The sequence below is a fragment of the Amblyomma maculatum genome, chromosome 6 (genome assembly GCF_055883805.1).
Source record: "Amblyomma maculatum isolate TAMU_Amacu chromosome 6, ASM5588380v1, whole genome shotgun sequence".
Taxonomy (NCBI): Eukaryota; Metazoa; Arthropoda; class Arachnida; order Ixodida; family Ixodidae; genus Amblyomma; species Amblyomma maculatum.
Window position 1 is genome coordinate 70,027,510 of NC_139349.1, and position 22,638 is coordinate 70,050,147.

A 22,638-nucleotide genomic window follows, 5' to 3' on the forward strand; every position below is an offset into this window, starting at 1 on the left:
ATGAGTATCGAGACGACGAACACGTGCTGGGGTGGCGTGCTGAACATCGACGACGCTGAAGCTAGGCTGGGTTGGCTCTGGTAGTGTGTCCCTTACGGTGAACTGTTGCGGTTACCTCTGTGTACTGCCCCGCGACAATATTGCTCTCACTTTAAAAATTGCACGCCTGCATTGCCTTGCTTGCGACGGGGCGTGCGTCCAGTTTTTAGGACAGCTTACGGACCCTATCTGCCCCCATATACACAAGTTCACGTGTTTCTTTTCATATTGCTTCTAGATGTAGTACGTCGAAAATTATGCCTTGAGCAGCGATTGCAATCGCTTTCTGAACAGAGAAGCCCTACTATACCGTACACGTTACCAGGGGACCGGGACATTGATGCAGTTCACTTGCTTTGCGTAGAATGGGGAGGCTGACATATTCGCAACTTTTTTGAAACCGCGCGAGAAAATGACCTGCGGCTGTGTCTATAGTCAGCAGCTACTCCAAGTGCGCAACAGACAGTGTGAGCACTGTGGTTATGATTAGCCGCATGGACATTCGCGGTCTACTTCTGCGTCTGGCGTCAGATAGATGCACGCATTATCCAATCGTGGAAGGCATTCAAAACAAAAAAATACAACTTCGTATGAGCCATTCAGCATGTTTCAGGAGAACCGTACTAGTGAAACCGTTTACCTGGAATTGTGCACTCGTGTGTACAATTGCAATGTTGCCCTAGGGGTGTGCGAATATTTGAAATTTCGAATATGAATAGATTACGTCTATTATTCGATTCGTGTTCGAAATTCTTTCGAACTTTCCGAATATTGGAGCATTATCGAAGACACCGAAAATTTTTGAATTCATCACGGATTCGCCGCACCACGCACTTCACCGCAATGCTTAAACACAATGCAGTGAAGCATCCTCGAAACTCTACGGGGCCGTTTTGTTAAGAGGGCATTCACTACAGTACGCGCACAGCGAATCATATGACGAAACCAAAAAAAAAAAAAAAAAAAAAAAAGAAAAAACAGAAAACGCCGCTCTCACTTCGGTTTAATCTCAAATGCAGACAATCATCACGCATCTGTTCATCGGATAAAATTACTGCGGTGAAAATGGTTTTCGGCAGTTTCTTCAGGCCAATTCTATAATTCAAGCTTTCGGTTAATGCGTACATTTTTTCCGGTCGAATTACCGGGAGTTCACTTTAATCTGCAGCGATATGAAAGCTTCTGGTTCTATGTACGTCTTTCGTGTACGAGAAACCGGTATGCAGAATCCTGTATAAAATTTAAGCTGAATTTTCGAGTAGGTAATGCACTTCTGTGCAGTTCTAATTTAATGCTATTTGCAAATATCATGCGCATTCTGAACTAAATAAGACGAGCAACGTTTGCTATATTTTATTTTTAATTTTTTTTTTAGTGATATGGTGTTCGACATTTGATTCGATAATCGAAGGCATTTTCCCCCATATTCGTATTCTATTTTTAATCGAAAATTTCAATATTCGCACTCTAGTATTTATTTTCATTTTCTGATTTTAACCTGATAGATTTAAAGAATGCTGCCAATGTATTTTTTGTGTGCTTCAAGTATTAAGTTTTTCTTCTGGCAATGACTTCGCAAGATAAAGAAAGACGAGAGCCTCAACACTGGCAAACAGTCGTAAATCTGCATCCTGATTCCTTCGCGCAATTTGGTGGCAGTGTCACCAGTCACTTCAAATGAACTAATTAGTGCTTGGTAAGAATACACTTGCATCAATATCAGCGTTCAAGCTGTACGCTTTAACGAACACAGGTAACTTTTTTTACGTCTCGAAAGATTTATACGCGGCTTTTTAAAGGATTAGGAAACATTGACACAATCTATTTCTCTTCTGTCGTGTTTTTGTTTTCAGGAGGAAGTTCGGACAAAAAGGGTGGTTCTCCCAAAAAAACAGCGCCGAGAGGTCCAGGTAAGTCAGAACTCTGACGTTTTTAAATGCACACCTATCGATGTGGTATAGGTTTTCAACGATGCCCATCCCGAGTGAAAAAAACAAAAACTAACGATAACAAAAACGAGGGGCATATCGGGAGGAACATCATGCGTGTGAAGCGTGTCAAGTGAAATAAGCACATCGGGCTTTCTTTGCTCCGACAGGCACGTATACAATGCGGCGTTAAGATTTTGTCGCCGAAATCAGCGTTGACAAACTTATTGTCCGACTAAATGTGCAAAATTACGATCAGAAAGAGGGGCGAAGACATATTGAATGAGGCAGCCGGCTGTTCACTGTCTTGAACTCTGTATGTAATCAAATTTCCCTCTGTGATCACATCTAGACGGTATTGTATAATGCGGATATTTTAACAAAGTCACAAATTCGCTCGCTTTCAGAGCTCAATGGGCTAACGAAAAGAGCTAGTTGCTTTTTTCTTTATTTTGTAGCGCGCAATTCAATCCTCTTACAAGCTGGCGTTTACTATGCCTTGTAGGGGCCGTCAATCAAGGCGTAGCGGCCGCGCGGAAGAGTACTACCCAGTCAACGCCTGTGCCGACAACCGGCACCAAGCAAGGCGGGCAGAGAACCATCACACCGCACCATACAATCGGGACTACCCACGAGGAAAGCGGCTCAGAGGACGAGACCGAAGACGCCTCAGAGGTCACCGAGCGGACAAGGTCAAGCCCCAGTGCAACAGACAGCGACGCTACTCCGGCTGACGGCTCTGGTACGCGCCGTTTGGCCTTTGTTTAAGATATTACAGAGAGTGTGGTATCTCGTCTCAAAACCTAGACGCGATGGAAAACAGTTGCTTTTCTAAGGCACGCTCAGTACTATGGCTGCATGTTATATTTAAAATCCGCAATGCATGGTGCCTCTATGGCTGCTCTTTCGATAGCTGCCCATAGCTATGCCAATCCATGTTTGAAATTCGCTTTCTTTCCGTCGCGGTAGTGCTCGATTGCATGCCAGAGAAGAAAATACATACAGAATTACGCGTAGGGATTGGCGTGCAGGCAGAAAAACATAGAAGCAGACTGAAATAACAACTTGGCGTGGAAAATAATAAGCGAGCAAAGCACTTGAAGTGAGCTGCTATCAAGATGTTTCATTATTTACAGTCGCAATAGTAGAGGCAATGATGCCTGATGGAATCACGGAGACTCTGCTGCCCATGCCACTTATGCACCTTGGATGCGGCCATTGGTCATAAAACGATGGCTCGCATCATGAAATTTACACCTGGCTGTGCGCAATTAATGTTTACTGCTGCTAATGAGGGTTGACGACTTTCTACTAATGGTTTTCGCTGTTGCAAGTAGCGCACCGTTGTGTGTCACCGGTCATTTTGCGGGCTGGGCAATGTTCTTAGTTTTTTTTCTTGCGCACACTAATTTATGCCTGGCGAAGTAAAGGGCGTCAGGTTTCCCTCAAGTCGGGTTTTGCCTGCAGGCGACGGCACGGCTGCCGCGCGCACTGATCAGACAACGAGCTCTTCAGAAGAGGCGCACTCCGGCATAGACTCGCGCCTGACTACGAGCGGTACTCAAGTGGCCAGTGTGAGCACCGCTACCGCTGGGAGGCCTGAAGGTACATACACCTGACTGCATGCTACCATCTGCAAAAATGAAATTGAAGCAGCATATTATGTACAGCACCCTGTTCGTCTTGTAGATGGCGTCTGTAGGAGCACTCAGATTATATTAGATATTACTAGAGTGGAAATAAAACCGAAACGATGCGGCTTCCCTGCGGTCTCTCGATATGAAGAAGGTTCTTGCGGTGTTCTTAACAAAGGAGATCGAAAGAGCCTTCTTTCTATCGAGAGATCGCAAGGAAACCTCATCGTTTCGGTTTTATTTCCATAGGAGACCGCTTGAGCCTTCTTTCCATATCGCTGCAATGTTATACGGACCGATTTCAGGTTGCCGAGATCCTCAATTTTTGAGAAGGTTCTTAAGAGCCACATAGCGTTTTAGTGTTCACTAGGTGATGTTGCTAACGGAGCAAAAACTTTATGGGAGGCGTATGGGCGCTAGAGGAACTGGCAGTTAATCCGAAATCCTTTTGTTGTGAGCGTTGCCGTTTGTTGTGAATTCAAGTATCGTTAGTATTGTTAGTAAATATTGGTGAATAACGTCAATAAGAGTAAGTCAGTATCGGTAATTATTGTTAATGTGTGCAGTTAATGATTATACTCATGTTGCAAGTGACATTAATTAACAGTTGAAATTGATATTGCCTAGTATAGGTAATTGGTGTTATTATTGGCATCGGTGCCAACACATTTTGTTCATGTCGATTATATCTTTGTTTACCTTGTCTTGACCATGGTGGTTTTCTGACGCGCAACGTTTCTGGCGACATAGAATATCGGCGTATCAATGTACTGTTTCTCAGGTTTAATTTTGCTTTTGAAGACCCAGCTTTTCCAGTGGTACGCAGCTACAGGTGGGAGAATACTTCGCTAGAGCTTTACTAAAAGAAGAAAGCCTCTTTGGACATTTCGTCCTCCCATGAAACAAAGGTCGTCAGGTGTCCGCTTGTCGGGATTTGCCTGCAGGCAACAAAAAGACTGAAGAACACGTTGGTCATACAGCGAACACTTCCGAAGAGGCGCATTCCAACACTGACTCGCGCCAGACGGCCAGCGGTACCAATGGGGCCAATGTGAACGCCACTACCGTCGAGGCTGCTGAAGGTACATAAATCTGAATCCATGTTTCCAGGTGCAAAATAGAAATTGGAGCATCATATCACTATGTACAGCATCCTGTGCGGTTGTTTGATAGCGCCTGAGACACATTTGCCTTATTTTAGATATTAGTACAGCATGAAAATAAAGTAGAACTTAAGAGACGGCAGCATCATTCTGCGTGTCAAAAATCAATGTTGTCACTCTCCAGTATACTTGTAAAATGAACATATTCCAATCTGCTGAGACTCTATTTCTGAGATGTCTTTCGAATAGCCACATTTCGAATAGTCATGTCGTGCATTAATCGTTTATGTGCGTCACAGGTAAAGTGGCCGGTCTCGATAAAGCTGAAAAAGTTGATAGTTAAGGGCTCATTAGTTTTCTGGCGAGATTTCGTGCGTTTGCGCCGATTTTGATGGCCTGAGGGCGGATGTAGTCCAGCTGGAGGGTGAAGAAAGAAAGAGTACACAGACGAGGGGGCCAGTTCACTTCGCTTTGCACTGCGCTTGCAATACGAATACTATATGTGGGGTGAATAATGAGAGGCGGTGCGAGCAGCTTATGTGCACACTCACCAAAGAGCGTGCACCAGGCTTCTATGCAATACGGACGTTTAGATTCTAAATGGAAGCCGCGAACGAGCTTCAGAAGGTGTGTGTACTGCCGATTGTATATTTTGCACGTGTTAACTGTATGGATATCATAGAGTAGGGACGTCACAATTTGGATATTAAGAAGCAGTGTTAGACATCGTTCGCACCGAAGGCCGCTGCTTGCTAATCCTCCGTGCTCTAACCTTTTGCTTAATATAATGATTTATGCAGGAATAGGGCTAGTATTGCGCAACTTGTCATTGATATTGGCAATACGATATTGTTGATATGATACCCCCATTGGTACCCGCTATTGAATCACAAACTTGCCTTAGACCCCAATCTATACGCTCAGTACGTGGCAGACCCATCATAGTCACTCGCTTTCATTAACACCTTACTTCGCGAGGACCACTTCATTCCAAAATTCCTTTCTCCCCTAGAGACGAACAAGCTACCCAATAACTGAATCCATTCTTTGAGTATGATCGAAGCGTATACATCCTGAACAGCGCATAGTTGTAATGTCTTTTTTTTTTTTTTGGACCCTGCTTGTAACTTGTACTTTATTTCATAGCGTTTTCCTGACCGTTCTGTGTACTTCCATGTGCCATTACTATTGTATAAGTTCTGCGTGCTCCATATTTTATTCTAAAGCAACGGTGTTTTTTTTTTTTTCGCGTTTGTAAATGATCGTGGTCAACTTATTCTTGTCTTGTATGCCCCTCCTGCTAGGACTTGTGCCTGCAGTATTGAATGAATGAGTGAATAAATAAATAAATAAATAAATAAATAAATAAATAAATAAATAAATAAATAAATAAATAAATAAATAAATAAATAAATAAATAAATAAATAAATAAATAAATAAATAAATAAATAAATAAATAAATCTAGGGGCCTTTAAAGTATTAAAGCGAAGGGAAATTGAGTGTGAAACCTTCTGGTTGTCTTTAAGAACATCTTACCGCTCAGCGTTGCATTCAGCATGCTTAGTAAAGCTGCAAAGACGCGACTTAGTGATGCCAGACGATGCACTTAAAAAGAAGACGAAACAAGCCGCCTGCCTCGTTTTCTTTTTGCTTTAGTGCCGGTTGTGTCAGGAGCCTTCGATCCTTTCTTCGGTACCATGAAAATCCTGTTAAGCTCGTCAGCTGTTTAAAGGGACCATGCATCGACGCCACATCGACAGAAGAGCACAACGTTCTAACTATAGAGAAGCCCGCACTGTTAAATGCACACGTTTCACTCACCAGGGCTTATATTTCTTGACCAGAAGAACGCGCGCACTCACCAGGAAGTCGAAAAGTTACTTTTCCTGTATGAGAAATAATGAATTTTGTATTTGTATGTATCCCAACTTTGTGAACGATTTTAGTAGTCCAAGGCTACCTCTAAATACATTTTAGAAAGAAATATATTTTTTTTCTAGAGCGTCGGTTTTACTACGTAGCATGGCGGCAACTTTTTTATTAGTCCATGGAAGCGCCTCTCAGTTTGCTTATGCTGTTCTATAAAACTCGGGGAAATTTCATGATCAGTTAAGCAAAGCTATCAAAAGACCTTCAATGTACTACCGAGAACACAAGTTTCCAGGACACTGGGAAAAAAAATTTGGGCACATTCTTTGGCGATCTTTTGATTTCACTAGATTGTGTCACAACATGGCAGTCCGACTTTCATACCGTTAAGTCTGGTCTCCGGACACCGGCTAACAGTAGAGCTATTGGCTGGGATTTCTGGTGATTCGTCCTGGAAACTTTTGTCTCCAGTAGTACCTTAGCTCTATTTTTTTTTGCACACGCGTGTTAACGTGTGCATTTCGCTACTTCACTGCAGTTTGATGTCACTGTCCAGTATCCACCATTCTTCATGCAAAATTGTAATCCCATTAATGATGGCATCATTGTGTTTGGATTTCTTGAGCACTCACTTTCATACAGCTCGCTCAGTCCAGCAGAGCTCTCTCATCGAAATACGAATATTCGAGGCATCTCACATATTTCTTAACTGGCCCGCGCCCTTGATTGCTTCATGCGTGACTGACACGGTGCATACTTGAAAAAGATTTTGCCCTCTGGACATACCCTACCGTAACCTGGGGATCATTTCATGCGTAGCCGCACTGAGGTGACTTAGTTATTAGTGCTTTTGACTGCTGACCTCAAAGACGCGAGTTCGATCTCTGTTGCGGCGGCCGATTTTCGATACCTCGCAGAACGCAAGGCGCCCGTGAAGTGAGCGATATTACTGTACGGTTAAGAATCCAGCTGGCTTAAATTTACTGAACCATACACTACGGCGTCTCTCACAGCCTTAGCCATATCAGGATTCTAAACCCTATAAACCAAAGCAATTCAAACACATGTCTCCAATTTGTTTGCTTACGCAGCTGTATATTTCACTGCACTGCAAATTGAGATATTGTAAACAATTCGTTTTTTTTCGTCAGAAAATTCAGAGCATAACTTTGTCGAAAACACGTTGCTTCTTAGCAATTTTAAGGCGGAAGCCTTTAATGGCTCATACTGTCATGGGCAAAATGTGTCCCGCATTTGCAGCGTTGTGATTGGCCGAGGCGGGATGACGTCATAGAGGCCTCGACAGATCACAGAGCACCACCACAGTATGCACTAATGCGTGCCTTATATGGCCATATGTCAATCAATGACAATTGCCAATTAATGATTTAATTAACAATTGACAACTAATTAGGTAATGCGTAACGAAGTGATGACTGATTAATTGGTTAATAATTAAACAATTACATATTAATTAATCAATTCCTACTTAGCGCCAGTTGCGTAGCAGAATAGGCACTCAGGCTTTCGCCTTTCACTACTTTAGTCGCTACAGTGCCTCATAATTTTTCATTCTTTACCTCGAACTGCCCTAACAGGTGGCTTGGAGAACACCGGCGAGAGCGGAGGGAACAGCACGGTCAAACGTGGTCAGCCGTCGACGAGCGCAGAGCCTGAAAAGCGGAGTGATGCGGGCAACGGGAGCGCATCCACTGAAGGCGACCGACCAAAAACCTCTCTTAAGCCAGGAGGAGGAGCTAAGGACGATTTGGCGCTCACGTCTGGCCTTAAACAAAACGGGAACATGAGTAGCCTGCCAGGCGAACGGTACGATCGGATAGGAGGTAAGCATCTCGTTCTCAAAGCACCACAAGACGGCAAAAAAGAAGTGTACAAAGCGCGCGTAAATGTAGTCATAATCTTCACCAGCAGAGTGAAGTTCACGGCAGGACAACTGCCTCTACGTGCAGATGCCGTCGTCTTAGTGTTTCAGTGTACGTGGCGTTCAGGTGCCCGGCAGAAGCTCGCGGTGAAACAAAATCGCCAGTGTACTGATTAATAAGCATCTCCGGGGAGCCAAAATTAATGCAAAGCTCTCCATGGGACTACATGCCTCAAAGTCCGCAGCGTTATTTTATGTAAACATATATTATTCATTCATTAGCACTCGAGGCTTGTCGCACTTCTGATAAGTGACAGAAGACAGTCGTCCGACTGCACCGCCCACCCGTCATTGCTTTCGCTTTTTTTTCACTCTTTAACTGTAGCCAGGTACACGGCCTCGTTATTTGTGAGATTGCTTGACTTAATTGGATCTGGCGTCGTCGCTCGGCGGCAATAAAGCAATAAAGCTGAGAGCGTTGGCTTCAGCACGAACGTTATCATCCTTGCAGCAATATTCGCGCAGACCCTAGTGTTGATACTGAGTAAGCTGTAATTAAACACTGTTTGAAATTAATAACCATAGACAGATGTCTCGTGAAAGGAAAACGTTAAAGTTACAGCAGTATAAAGTTCCAGTAATATAATGCGACAACAATGCAAAAAAAAGCTGCATAGAACATAACAAAATACTAACAAACTTTAAGGAAGGAAATAAATGAGCACTCAAAATGTTTTGGATAATTTTGCTCAGCTCAGCGCAAAAATCAAAAACGGATTACGCCCGCTTTAACGACCTTCAGCTCAACCTTCAAGATCAAGCTAGGACGTAGCCCACCTGACTATAACACTATGCTAAGCTGGTATATGACCGCATGACTAACTGACTATAACTGTTTGCGTGACATAATTAGCTATAGGTAATTGGTTATTGTGAATAAAAATTGAACCTTACGCTTCATCATAATCATATATCGTTGGATAGCTTATGCCGAGTATGATGCTTTGGAGTATTTGTAAACCTTAATTATAATCAAATATTCAATTCTGTCTAAATATTGAACTTTACATTACAGCTGGATAACTTATATCGAGTACAATTGCACCACGCTAATTATGAGCCGTAATTACCATAAGTAATTATTCGTGATTACACTTCGTGCTACAATGTCAAACTCATATACCGCTGAAAAGGTCTCGATGAGTAGATTCCAAAATCAAGCGCTAAACCACGTAAAACTGAGAAAATGAGCTAACACTCATGTAACTCAGTACAACCTTGGTTAAACCTCTGCCACTTTTTATGCGCTTTCTCACTGGCATGCTACGAAGCAATCATATATGAATTTTGTGTTTGAACGCCAATGGGAACCAAGGCACCATATCCCAAACAAGCGCATGTTCGATACTCGAATAGTGTTGAGGTTCTCAGAAGTTTAACTGGCGCGGAAATAGAAATATTATAGGTGCCTTCTGCTCCCTAGCCACACAATCAGCGTAAGAACATTTAACACCTTCCATTCTTTCATAAACGTGCCCGAAGCAGGCTTCTGATTGTCATGGCGAGCAAGATTAATATGAAGGGGAGCGGCTGCTGCGTTTGTGAATCAATTTGAAAGACCGCAAGTGTTCGTTGATATCTATGGTACTTTTTAGTATGAACAATAGTCTCAAGACATTATTTGTTATTCGCGGTCCGTGAAAAATTATTTGGGTTGATGTGTTGGTGTTCTGTGCTTTTTGCTTTCCGTAGTGCTGTGTGATGAAGTTTTACGTATCTGCGAAGTTCAGTGCTCGTCTTTTCATGTTGCATCTTTTCCGATTGCTTTATTTATCTACAACCCACATCTTGGCGTACATTAACGGATGAATAGTCAGTAAACAAATAAAGAAACAAAAAGGAAGCGTTGCGTGACCACTGTGTAAAGTTAGCTACATTATAGCAGGCAGACTTTGCCCCGACTACTATTGCAGCACTTTTATATCGCAGGAAGCGCGACACAAAACAACTCGTTGTCCACCATGAACAAAGAACCATCGCCTACTACGACAGGAGCAGCACATTCAGTTGAGGCGGGAAATCTTCCTTCGGCGAGTGTTCACAGTGGGGAGGAGACTGGCGGTGAGTTGCCGCTTCGGGCTTCGCTATTCTTTCGCAAGTGGAAAGTGATATATGCGTGGATATTATTCACTGGCTTGCTGTCTTCCTGCTCTGATCGTTGTAGATGAAGCTAAAACGTACGAAAAATGAGCACAGGCCGAATTTTTCGCGTCCGTTAGGAAAATATTCACTAAGTTTGAACGCGTGAATTTAATTATGGCATTTGAGTAACTGCGCCCCTTTGCTCGCTGTCAGCTGTCCCGGAGTTTTACAGGGCCATTCTCGTGTACAGGGTTCGCTTCACAACTGCGTACAGAATTCTTTACAGTCTCAAAGCGAGAGCAGGACTTACAATTACACAGCGCGAAGACGGACACGGACAAGACAGGAGATATCACAAAGCGCTGATACCAACAAAACTTTATTGCTGCGCGTAGCGCACACATATAACGTTACAGCGCGCATGCTCAGTAATAAAGTTTTGTTAATATCAGCGCTTTATGGTGTCTCCTCTCTTGTTCGTGTTCGTCTTCGCGCTGTGTAATTGTAAGCATGATATAGCAACACGCCGAGCAAGCGATTTTAGGAGAAAACAGTATTGCAGTTAAGAAAAAAGAGAAATCAGAAAAATAGTTAAAGTGGTGGAGCAACATATGAAAGAAACGATATCCCATCCCATCCCGTCACATCACTTTATTACATTAAAAGTCCCCGTTTGGGAGGATTACATAAAGAATGGGTACAAGTATAAACAATCGCATCTACAAAATATTTATTCGATCAAACAATTAGAAAATGTGACCTAGAAGAGCATGGCTCTAGGCCAGTTGGTGAAAATATTTTCTACCAGTTGGCAGAAAATATGAATGGGTGGGTGGTTGAAGCTGGGACGCCGTTCGTCTGTGGCTAAGCGAGCAAAAAATGCAGAAAGATCAAGACGCTTCAGCGATTGGCTGCCTCACTTAGGAGTTCATAATGCAAGAGGCCTGTTCTTCAGTGTTAGTCCGGTGGTCAATAAAATATTCAACTCGGTGATATGGTCGTGTACAGTGTAGGAGTTCATGGATACACTTTGTAGAAAGTTGATAACGGGTCGCAGCAGTGCGCTGTACTTCGCTACAGTGCGCAAGCAAATGGTAAAAGATGAACTTGTTTCCCAATAGAGGATGCATAAGCTCGTTGCGAGTTGCAGCGTTCAAACTTGATTCCTTTGACGCTAGCTCCTTTAGTGCTTCGACTATGGCCACGCAATGCTAAGAGAAGGTACTAATTTACTTGTACTTTCTAGACAATCTTGTTTTACACAGCATCGGAATGTTGGGCACCAATTTCTTTCGGAGTGCGCTCTCACTGAAAAAGTTTATGGCTTGCTTGATGGTCCCTATAATTTTTTCGGATTTAGGAGACTTCATTCAAATTGTGATTCAGGTTATGATTTGCGAAGTGGAAGAATAGGGCCCAAGCTTTTTCTATATTATTCTATTCACTCATGTTCCTTTTCCAGCCATTGTAGAGCATTTATCGTACCCCATGCCAACGAGGTTTGAAAGAATCAGCCCGGTATAAGTTATGAGTGAACTTCAAGTGTGAAGTGGCAGTGAAAGCAGAGTTCATTTGCTCCAGTTCTACAAATCCCCAAAACTGCTCTCGAACTCAAACCTCGGCTCCTGCCTTGTCAATGAAACGAATGCCTATAGACGTCTGATCTTCCCGCGCATTATATCCAGTTTCGTCCGCAAGGACGTCAAGAGCAAACGCTGTGTTAGCTTCGGCTACTATTTGCTCTTTCAAGATGTCGCCACAGATTGAGAGCATCACGTTGTGGATGCGGACGGAAGTGCACTTAATATCGCCATCAGAGAAGCGAAGTGTTCCTGAAGGCGAGAATCCTCAGTTTCTACCCGGAAGTTAAGGAGATCATTGAAGATCCCGCTGTCAGACTGCCTTCTTTGGATTGGCAAGCAATGCGTTGCGCAAAAGATAATGGTAGAAACTATAGGAAATAGTTTCTCGCGGTTCCTTTCAACTTGCTCGTTCAGTACTCTGCTCAACTGTTGTACAGTGGGTAGCCGTTTGCCTGCTGTTTCCGTCACTGAAGCACAGGCCGAGGAAAGATGGGTCAAGGACAACTGTACTAGCTTGAAAGCGTAGGCAGGCTAGCACACACATGAATAATCACCGCAGGATAAGCGCTGATGGACGCTTGTACTGTGATCATATCGTAAGGCAACGCGAAGGTCGGACTGACCCGGTCGTAGCTGTCGAGCCAGTCATCAGCATCGTCGCCGCGGAGACCGGCGAACACCTGCGGGTCGCGCTGACGGCTGCTGACAGCCCAAGTGGCAAGGGGAGCTGGGGTAGAGTTTGTAGAACCCAGAACAGTGGAGTGGCCCTCTTGGGTCATGACGATGGTGGTCGGGGTCAAATGGCGGCCAGAACGGAGCTCCAGGTGGATGCAAGTGACGAAGCAGCGGGGAAATCAAGGCGCACCTCCACCACGTGTAAGGTAACGCGAAGGCCGGAATTGGCGGATCAGGTTTTATTGGAGACCTGAAGCCCAGGTCGCACACTGTAGCGAACCACACTTCGCGATGACGATGGGTATCTACAAGAGAGAGCAGGATGAAGATGAAGCTGCACGTTCAGCCGTGTGAAAGATGAAGCGCCACACAGTGCTCGCAATATCCATAAAGTTCTTTGAGGCCGACATTTTCTCCTGGTTCAATTTGGATTTTACGTGATCCCTGCACGCCTCGTGCATTTTTTAGTTGCTGAAAGCGCGTGCAATAAAAGTACCTCGGGTACCATGGTGAACATTTGGTGGAAGAGTAATGCTGAAATGACAAAGGGCGCTTTTTGCTTTAGCTGAATACGCAGGCCAAGGGGCGTAATCCACCAGCCGTTGGGAACGAAAAGTCCTCTTGTCAAGTGTTACATCATTCTTAAAATCGTATGTAACATTTGGCGACCATGGGATCGTAAGAAGGCTTAACTCCAAAGACTCCGGTGCCAGCGTGCTTAGCTTTGTCTAGAAACTCTCCCAGCTCATATTCTGGATACAAGTAAGTTACATTCTTGGTGTTGCCACCGCAGTCTAATCCAATGCAAGGAGAAAAAGAATCATCATGTATAACTATGTCACGGGAGCTCGCTGTTGGTCGGATCACTACCATGGAGTTGACCACCTCAGCTACTGTCCATTGATGTCAGCTTGCATCACTCTGATAAAAATTTTCAACGTTTTTACATGTCACACTAGAATGTTCGGCCGGTCAGCTGGCTAATCCTCCATCGGAAAACCGCTTTTTAGAAAGCGTCGAATATCCATCACCTCAGAGCGCGCGAGGCAGAGGTGCTTAGGAGTTCGTCGGTGTTGTTAGGGTAGAAAACATCCGCACTTTGGATTGGGAGGATATTTAAACGCGTACGTAAAAACACAGACGGGCTATATCTACAAGGAGTACTTATTTGCAGGTTAAAATACGCGCTCATTTTGCTCGGTCTCACTCGCGCTCTAGCATAGTCAGTAAGTTATGCTTCGACGACTCATCCCAGGCAGTTGGAGACAGAGCTATAACAGAGCAGCCATAACAGAGCAAATGACACTTGACAAATGAAACTCAAATTTCAGACGGGGGGGGGGGGGGGGGGGGGGGGGGGGACAGAGAAGCCCCCTCGACCCCCCCCCCCCCCCCCCTAACGGATGCTTATGTTTGCGTAAGATATCTTACTAGTTATATAACTTTCAAACACGCAGGCTTTTTTGGGCCGCGCCTCTGTAATGTGGTGGCCGGGAGTGTTTCCCCATTCACAAAATACGAGTTGAAAGCCCACTGGCGTTTTTGCGCTAGTTAGCAAATAGTCTCTAAAAGGTAACTGTTATCCTTTCTGCATGCTCTTTTCATCCTCCTCCGTTTGCTTAGCAGAGCAGCCACAGCACGAGGGCCGTTCAGGTGGAGACATCGGCGGGCCCAACCGCCTGCTGTGTACGGTTGGCAGCCGCGCGACTGTGGAGGAGATGCTGCCACCTGACGGCCTGTGCGACCGGCTCTTCTACACAGACGTAATCTGGCGGGGGATGGCTGTCCGTGGTAGCAAGAACCAGGAAAGCTGGAATGCCTTCCAAAAGGCTGCCAGAAAGTCCTCGAAGACTGGATACGGCTTGTCCATTGACTACGGGTAACTGACGACTTATGTTCGCTCTCTATCCGCATTTATATTTGTCTGAAATCTGCTACGCATCAAAAACGCGGAGCTCACTTTTTAGGCACTAGCATTTTCTCCCACTGTTATGATGTGCGTTAATTACAGTTATATACAGTCTTGTCAATTATCTGCAGGCCGAGTGGTATGGTGTCTGAACCGTTTATTAGAAAACGTACGGCATCACATGCGTCCTGAATAGTCTTGGCCTAGTGAGTACTAAATGTTCGCCTACTTTCTTCTTTACTGCAGTGAGGTGGATCATTTTTTCGCAACCATGATGACTCCTATGGGTGAGCAGAAGCTACGCGAGGTATTCGAAGGCAAGATCATTCACTACGGCATACTCAAGGCCACAGGGAGAGTGGCGCAGCTTCTCGAAGATATGCACGGGAAGCTGGCAGTTCTTAAAGTAAGCTCAAGAATGCATTGTTTCCTTTATATCAAAATATTAATTCTCCTTGAAATCGTTCACCACAATTCAGGATGAATCTCAGATCACTGAGGATAGCGTGCAGTTAGTGACTAGATTTAAGTTTTGCACATAAAAAGAAAGAGTTCTTGTCGACGACCGTGCCCTGAAGAAACATAAAAAAATAGTAGGATCACGCGAATAGCTTGCCGATGCTGTCGCCTGCGGTCCTTACTGCTCTTGGCATGTCCTGGCAGCACGCTATCTGTGTCGAGGGGGATATAGATACCTCTAAGGAACAGAACCAGCTCTTTAATTAAGAAAATTTGTAGGGGTCTCTCAGTCTGGAAACCGCAGTCAAACGAAATTCCCATTCTCTTCGGTATAACATAGCTGCCTTTCCTTTTCTCTCTCCTTCTCATTACCCGACATCACAGCACCGACGGCTCCAACAAATGAAGCAACGGTCGTATAAAAAAATGTGAACCAGTTTTTTGCCGGTGCACTATTAACTCTCAAGTAGTAACATTTCAAAACGCATCCAAAAGGTAAACACCATATTCTGGTTGGTAGTGCTACTCGTGTAGAAGGCATGAATTGAACGGTATCCGACAGTGTTAGTAAAAACTTTTCACGTTCAATCCTACAACAGAACTTAGTGAGAAAAATCGCAAAGAAGAAGGAAGTCGTTCTTTGTTTTCAGTCATTGGAACGTATCACCAAGTCTGGGTGGGTTAATAATCCCCCGGTGCGCCGAAACTATCTGTTGAGCGCCTCAACAGACAAGGCGCATCTTCATGTTGACCTAAAGGCCAACACCCTCGGATGAGGAGCAACTAGTTCATGTTTCCCTGGATAGCAGTGTCTGGTGTTGTTTCTTTTATATTATTTCTTTTTTCCAAGCCGTTCTTATAACAGCGCATTATAATGTAACAGGCTAAAGGACCTCATGCATGACGCTTGTGAAATTCTAATATGCACACTGCTTTTTGTTTGCCATTTTGTGCTGACCTATTCCTGCAGCTCTTGAAGCAACTGCAAGGCCAATTCACACAGAAAGCTCCGGAGACTAGAGCGAACCTTGATCTAGTGTTGGGCATCAAGTTTCATTCCTACAAGAACCGCATCGACGGAAATCAGCATTCTTCTGCTATGACTGCCTTAGCCAAGTAAGCCTTTCTTACATCGACATCACGTGAATCGCTCGGAGCAACGACGCTACATTCTGGGCATTGTGAGAGGAAGGAGGCTGTTGTGGCGAAGCCTACTGAGAATGGAGCATGTATATTGCCTTTACTGACTTTATTGGCTTTACTGAAATGAACTTTACTGACTCTACTGGGAACAATAGTACTTCACAAAGGAATATATTAATTTTAGTGCAAATGGCAGTATCTTGGCTGTAGCCGAATCTAGAGTCATTGTTTCGGATTAGGAGGGGTGTTGTTTTCTTTTTTAGAAGTTTGAAACCCTTACGAGTAGTGAGGCGTCAGAAAATATAAAAGCGGAACCTTTAATTTAAATCCACAGTCCACAGTAGTGCAGACTTCGCATGTTTAGTCAATCACCTCGCACACGAACATGGGACACATGCACACAAACGGAATGCACGACAAAACACGCGTCACAACAGCACGTTAGAAATGCACTTGGAAAAAAATAGGATGTCGTTGTTAACAGTACACGAAACTAAAACCAGCACGGCGGCAAAACAGCGCAGCGCAACAGAGCAATACGGTGCTGTGTTTCATCATTTGTCATAATCGCGGAAGGTAAAGCGGTATTCAAGCGACATTGTTATGTTAGGTTATTTACGTCAGGCTAGGTTAGGCTGTATGGAGCAGTATTTAGGAAAACCCCGCTTCTCTTTCTGATGTACACATTTTTCTTCAAACGACCTCTAGTTATTCAAACGCTTTATGATCTCGCTGTGTATATACAAGGTATACAGCGCGACATCCGATTGACGCATCATCTAGTGGTTTGGTTCGTACGGTTACTGCGTCACCAACACACTTCAGTGGGAATCTATGTACTCGACGATCGTTTACACAACAAATGGGCAGCCGTCTCCAAAAAACAAAACAAAATAAAAAATGTTCTTGATAATTGACTCGGCAAGGTCTAGTTATTTCGGGAAAGCACAAACAAAACTATAAAAAGAGGTATATGCTCGAGCCAATCTGATTATTCGGTTCAACCGATTTTGTTTGCGTTTCACGCACAATATTGCGTAACTAAAGAAAAGCAAGCGAGGACTCAATAAGAATCCCTGCACTGAAGACTACATACGCACCCTCCAAGGAACGCCCCATAGTTTGCACTGTACTGCGTTGCTGTTTTGTCCTTTGTTGGTGTGCTAGACGAATGATCTCTCTGTCGAAATGAGAGAGATAATTGTCAGGGGAATTTTAATGGGCTGTTTATTTCCGGTGACCAAAAAAGAACAAGCATTTGCTGCTTTCTTTTTCTCACTTTCAGCCACCTCCCGATCACGATGTTCATCGTTCATACACACATTCAAGACTGGAAAAATGGCAGATACCCGATCATAGGCACTGTGTGGTACTACTGGAACGAAATAACCAACACTCCTAACGAGCCTTCACTTGTAAGTATAGTGTGGATTGTGGTCATAGAAAACATTTCACTTATGACGGTGTCCTTTCAGCGCTGTCATGCTTGCAGTGTAATTGCTAATGAAAATCCCATTTCACTGTTAACCTGCATTACTGGAGATTTGTCAGTCCGACTCGAATGCGATCTTTCTGCTAGTTGCGCGATTACTGGTCCTCTTATTATTCCTTTCTTTCACGGGTAAAACATCAAAGAATTGTGCTCATGGTTTTTGTTCATCCCGGTGGGAACACCACAGAACATGATTTAACCCTAACATGCTTTCGTGGAAATTTTAAGGGACCATGTAGATGAGTTAGAAAAATGTGCCCGTAACGCAACTATCGTTCATTCTGGGAATGACGCGACAAAACAAGGCGGCTACGACAAGTGGCTGAACATGCAAGCAGAAAGCTGTTCCAGTTCCACACTATTTCATAAAATGTTTCCCGCCTCAATCGTCGTGTGTATATGCAGAAGCTTATAACCTCAAAATATCGAGTTACTTTTCGATTCGTGCAATGCCTTATTCGCTGCTTGCTGCTACCTCTTCAGCGACGCACGGCCAGGGAACTGAACGATGCCAGCATTCCGGCGCGGACGTACGTCATGCCATCATTCACAATGATGGTTGGTGAGTTCCAGAAGAAGGACAACGCCACCGGGAGTACTTCGGATTCCACTTACATGCTGAAAAAAGAGTTCTCGCAGGTACGGAGCCTTTGCAAGTATGCGTCGTTAAGAAAACATCTGATATTGCTCAACAAAAAGTCCATCTGCGGTCGTAGTGACATGTTGCTGCTCAGACTGCCAAATTGTTTGAATGTTCGCACATACGTACCTGTACGCACGCACGCACGCACGCACGCACGCACGCACGCACGCACGCACGCACGCACGCACGCACGCACGCACGCAAAGAAGCAGGTGATTCAGGTCGCCGCATTCATTATTATTTTTTTCCTGATAGAGGGTGTTTAAGAAAGAGTATAAAGTTCAGATAGATGTTCGGAGAGAACAATTTCGTCAAAGCACGGATCTTGGAGTCTACACTACTTCGCTATACACAAAAAACGGCAACAATTCTCTTTCTTCTTAGTGAAATAGCACGAGGTTGAACGAATTGGTAGGATTGTCAGTGTATGAATGCGTATTTCTGTCCCAGAAAAATGTCAATGCAGCCAGAATTATACCGAAAACCGTTAACTTCGAAGGGGCACTCAATACAACGCCATCGCGTTACTGTTGTTAGCAATAGTTGACGGATGTTTGCGCGTGATGACGACTTCTGTTATTTTTACCTGGATGTGCTCATAAGTGAACAAACCATGTGAGAACGTTTGGCGCCGCAAGTGCTTCTCCACTAAACGCTGACGTGTTGGGGAGATGATATGCAAAGGCCTCGCTCTGCAGCGGCCCTGTACGCAGTCCATGGGAAATGTTGCCATTCATTACCTGCTGACACGTAAAATGTTGATATTGCACTCCGAGTCGTTATACGGCGCTCATACTAGAGCTTCGTGAAGCCGGGAACCGCGGAACCTGTCAAGTGCCCGAAAAACGCTTTTCAGTGGGAGCACTTACGAGCACTTTCCGGGATCATTTATTTTAACCATCACCTAGTTTCTCCTATAATTTTTTCGTAGACTTGTGGCTCTGCTTCGCAGCCATGGCAAAAAGGAATATCGCTGTGGTGGCGCAACGAATGCGGCGACTATCGAACCTTTTCTCCTAGTGGTGGTGGCGGTGGCGGTGGTTAGTGGTGAATGGTTGTGGGTGGTGTTGGGAGGGGGAAGGGAGTCAGAACAAAAGGCAGAATCCGTGTTACACTGGAAATGAGCATGTCTGGACCGGCGGGGTTCCGACTGGATTGTTGTGTGAGGCACTCCTGAACGATCACCGAAATTTTCAGGAATCCAAAATTGAGAGGGAAGGCAGGCGACACAAGCAAACTGTTTCGCACAACGCATATTCCTAATATTTCACCACTGTCGTTTGGACTTTTGCGAGAAAGTTGACGTACATTGAGAATAGCATAAGTTATCGCTATCTTTATGTCGGGGTAGATTCTTCGGCTTGCTTTCATATATTATTAACATGGTAAGTTTTTGGCAGAGTGTATTTATTTTCTGGACCAGGGCGGGAGGGGGGGGGGGGGGGGCGGGAGCGGCAGAAATTTAAGTGGGCGGATGAGGTGAAGAAGTTCGCAGGGGTCAAGTGGACGCAGCTAGCACAGAACCGGGTTAATTGGAGAAATATGGGAGAGGCCTTCGCCCTGCAGTGGGTATAGTCAGGCTGATGATGATGATTTATTTGATAAAATAATCATTAGAAATATTGTTTAGTTTGCACTCTTTAAGTGTATATACATTGTTATGGGCGAGTCAAACAGTAAATGAAAAAAAAGGGTAAAAATGCATTGTTTTCACATAGATTTTCTGAAAGTGGTTTCTTAAATCTTTTCCTCGTCCAGCTGTGCAAGAGTAAGGCAAGCGTCTCTATTGTGAACGCGGGTATTGTCAAGCTGTCCGCCGCTGACTACAGCCGGACCTACACATACGAAGACGTCGAAACCATGACTGCAAAGGTTAGTGAGGCATGGTAACCATGGCTTGCGCTGCAGTATTGTTATGAGCTCATTGTACTCCGTTATTGTTATTAAGATCGCGCAGGGCTTCTTCCGTGAGCTCATTGTAAAGTTATTGCATTTTAAGAGCGATTTTGGGTAGCAAAATAATTACACGCCAGAAATGTTGCCAAGAAGCACTCATAGTTGCACCCCAATGTTCTTAATTGGGCTCGTTGGCGAACGAATTCAACCATGACGCTAGCGCACAAGAAAGACACATGCAGCAGGTAGGGGTACGGGTCACACGCCGTAGGTCAGGGACGAAAACCAAGAGATGAAAAAGCGACAATGTCTGTTATTCATGTTTTCCTTTTTTTTACGTCTGTTATGCAAGGTGATTCCAATTGTCCTCTGTATTTAGGCAACCAGTTTCGAGTGGTATTCACAACGTTGTCTTCTTGGTTGCAGGCGAGGGCCTTCTTCAACCTGTACCATCATCCACATCAAGGCTGGGCTGTGTTCGACGCAGAGTACGAGGACTACGACAATACCTGCGGAAATGGCGCTTTCACTAGGCTCAGGGCTTTCAAGACAGCACTAAGCACGTCACTTTCTCACCCAGATGAAACGAATAAACGGTGACGAGCAGACTTGGGACGACTCAGTGCTGTCGAAGAAAGGCACACTCAGAAGAAAGTTAGCTTTTTTTTTTTCTTCGGGTCTAGTTGTTAGATTCGGGGTTAGATTATGTCGTGTACGATATCAGTTTGGTTCTCTTCCCGTTACTATGCTCGTGTTGGTATGATACCGCAGTGGCATCCTCATCATTTCTCTTGTGGCGCCTTATGTGTTCTGGCTTTTAGGATTTTCTTGCGAGTCTTTAGCCTGACACGTATAGGAAATCGTGCGTAGGCGAGAGATATTCAGAAATTTTGACCGGGAACTTATGATGCCGAAAAATATGCGAATGATTCTGCATGTATACAAATCTAAATGTTTATTATAAAATCAGGAGAGCGCTTAAGCTTCTCGTTAAATGTAGACGGAATAACGATCACCACTTTTTCAGTCCGTAATTTTTTATTTTTCGTGTTAAACTTATCTAAATTGAAATTGAAATTGAAAATGAAAAAGAAATCAAATGCATTGTGTGCTCGACTGATATGTAGAGGGCTTTAGTGCGAAACCAGTGGCGACAAATGTATCTCATTAAATTTCGTATTTTTCCCGACACATTTTTCTCAATTCTGGCTTACGGTGACCGCGATAGTATACGTGTTTGACCTAATGGGCTAACCTATGGAACGGCGCAAGGAGACGATCACAGGAAAAGAAGAGGGATAGAAAAAGCGCATGTATACGTACGCTATCGCATAAAAACCGATTCGATGGAAGCTATACGCCATTCATTATTCATATGGTTCGCATGATTGCTCAACTCGGAGATGATCCACAAGAGGTTCACACACAACTTTTCCCCTCCACAGCCATACTAAGGTGAACTCTTGGTCACGCTTAGGCACTAGGCAATAAAGTAATACGTCGCCTCTCCTGAGAACAATTGAACACCGGACGCTTGAGTCCCCTGGATAACATGCTGGCGTAAGGAAAGACAGAGAACTATAGCCATGCAACAGATGTACATTGTTCCATCTGGGGTTTGTTTTACGTCATAAAAGCGAGCATCACGCCCCGCCGGCGTGGCACAGTGGTTGTGGCGCTCGACTACTGTTCCCAAGGATGCGGGATCGAAACCCGGCCTCGGCGGCCGCTTCTTCATAGCGGCGAAAAGCAAGGTGCTCGTGTGCTGTGCGATGTCAGTGCACGTTAACGGACTCTAGGTGGTCGAAATTTCTGGAGCGCTCCGCTATGGCATCTCTCGTAGCCTGAGTCGCTTTGAGACGTTAAACCCCACAAACCAAACCAAACCATATATAGCAACGCATTTAGAACCCCACTTTGACTTCTGCGGAACTTCATTCAGTAGCTCGTTATTCTTCTAAGATATGCAAATGCTACCAAAGATTTTAGAGAAGCATGAAAAAAAATCACTAAATGAAATAAATTTGTTTAAAGACTGTATCAAAGCCTTAGTATAAGCGCTTAAATGTCTTCATTAGGAAACAATTTAATATTACAATAATCACAACGAAAGTAACGCACTGATCAAAAATAATTTTATTGCCGACGCACTTTAAGATAATGAAATCAGATTAAAATCATCGGGGGACACTTGAGCTCCGCCTTTAAGGGTATGACGCGATAGCGTAGGCTATCAGCC

The 22,638-nt window shown here is 44.3% G+C and overlaps 1 protein-coding gene across 1 annotated transcript; it reads left to right on the forward strand.

Moving 5' to 3' along the window:
• On the forward strand, positions 1-20,999 carry LOC146185984 (uncharacterized). Its single transcript, XM_084607958.1, has 13 exons — positions 1-70; positions 1,893-1,949; positions 2,473-2,709; positions 3,435-3,572; positions 4,546-4,683; positions 8,174-8,419; positions 14,481-14,736; positions 15,013-15,172; positions 16,196-16,341; positions 17,654-17,783; positions 18,344-18,499; positions 20,262-20,375; positions 20,826-20,999. The coding sequence occupies exons 1-13, from the start codon at positions 1-3 to the stop codon at positions 20,997-20,999; spliced, it is 2,022 nt and encodes a 673-aa protein (XP_084464084.1).
• Positions 21,000-22,638: the final 1,639 nt, after the last annotated feature.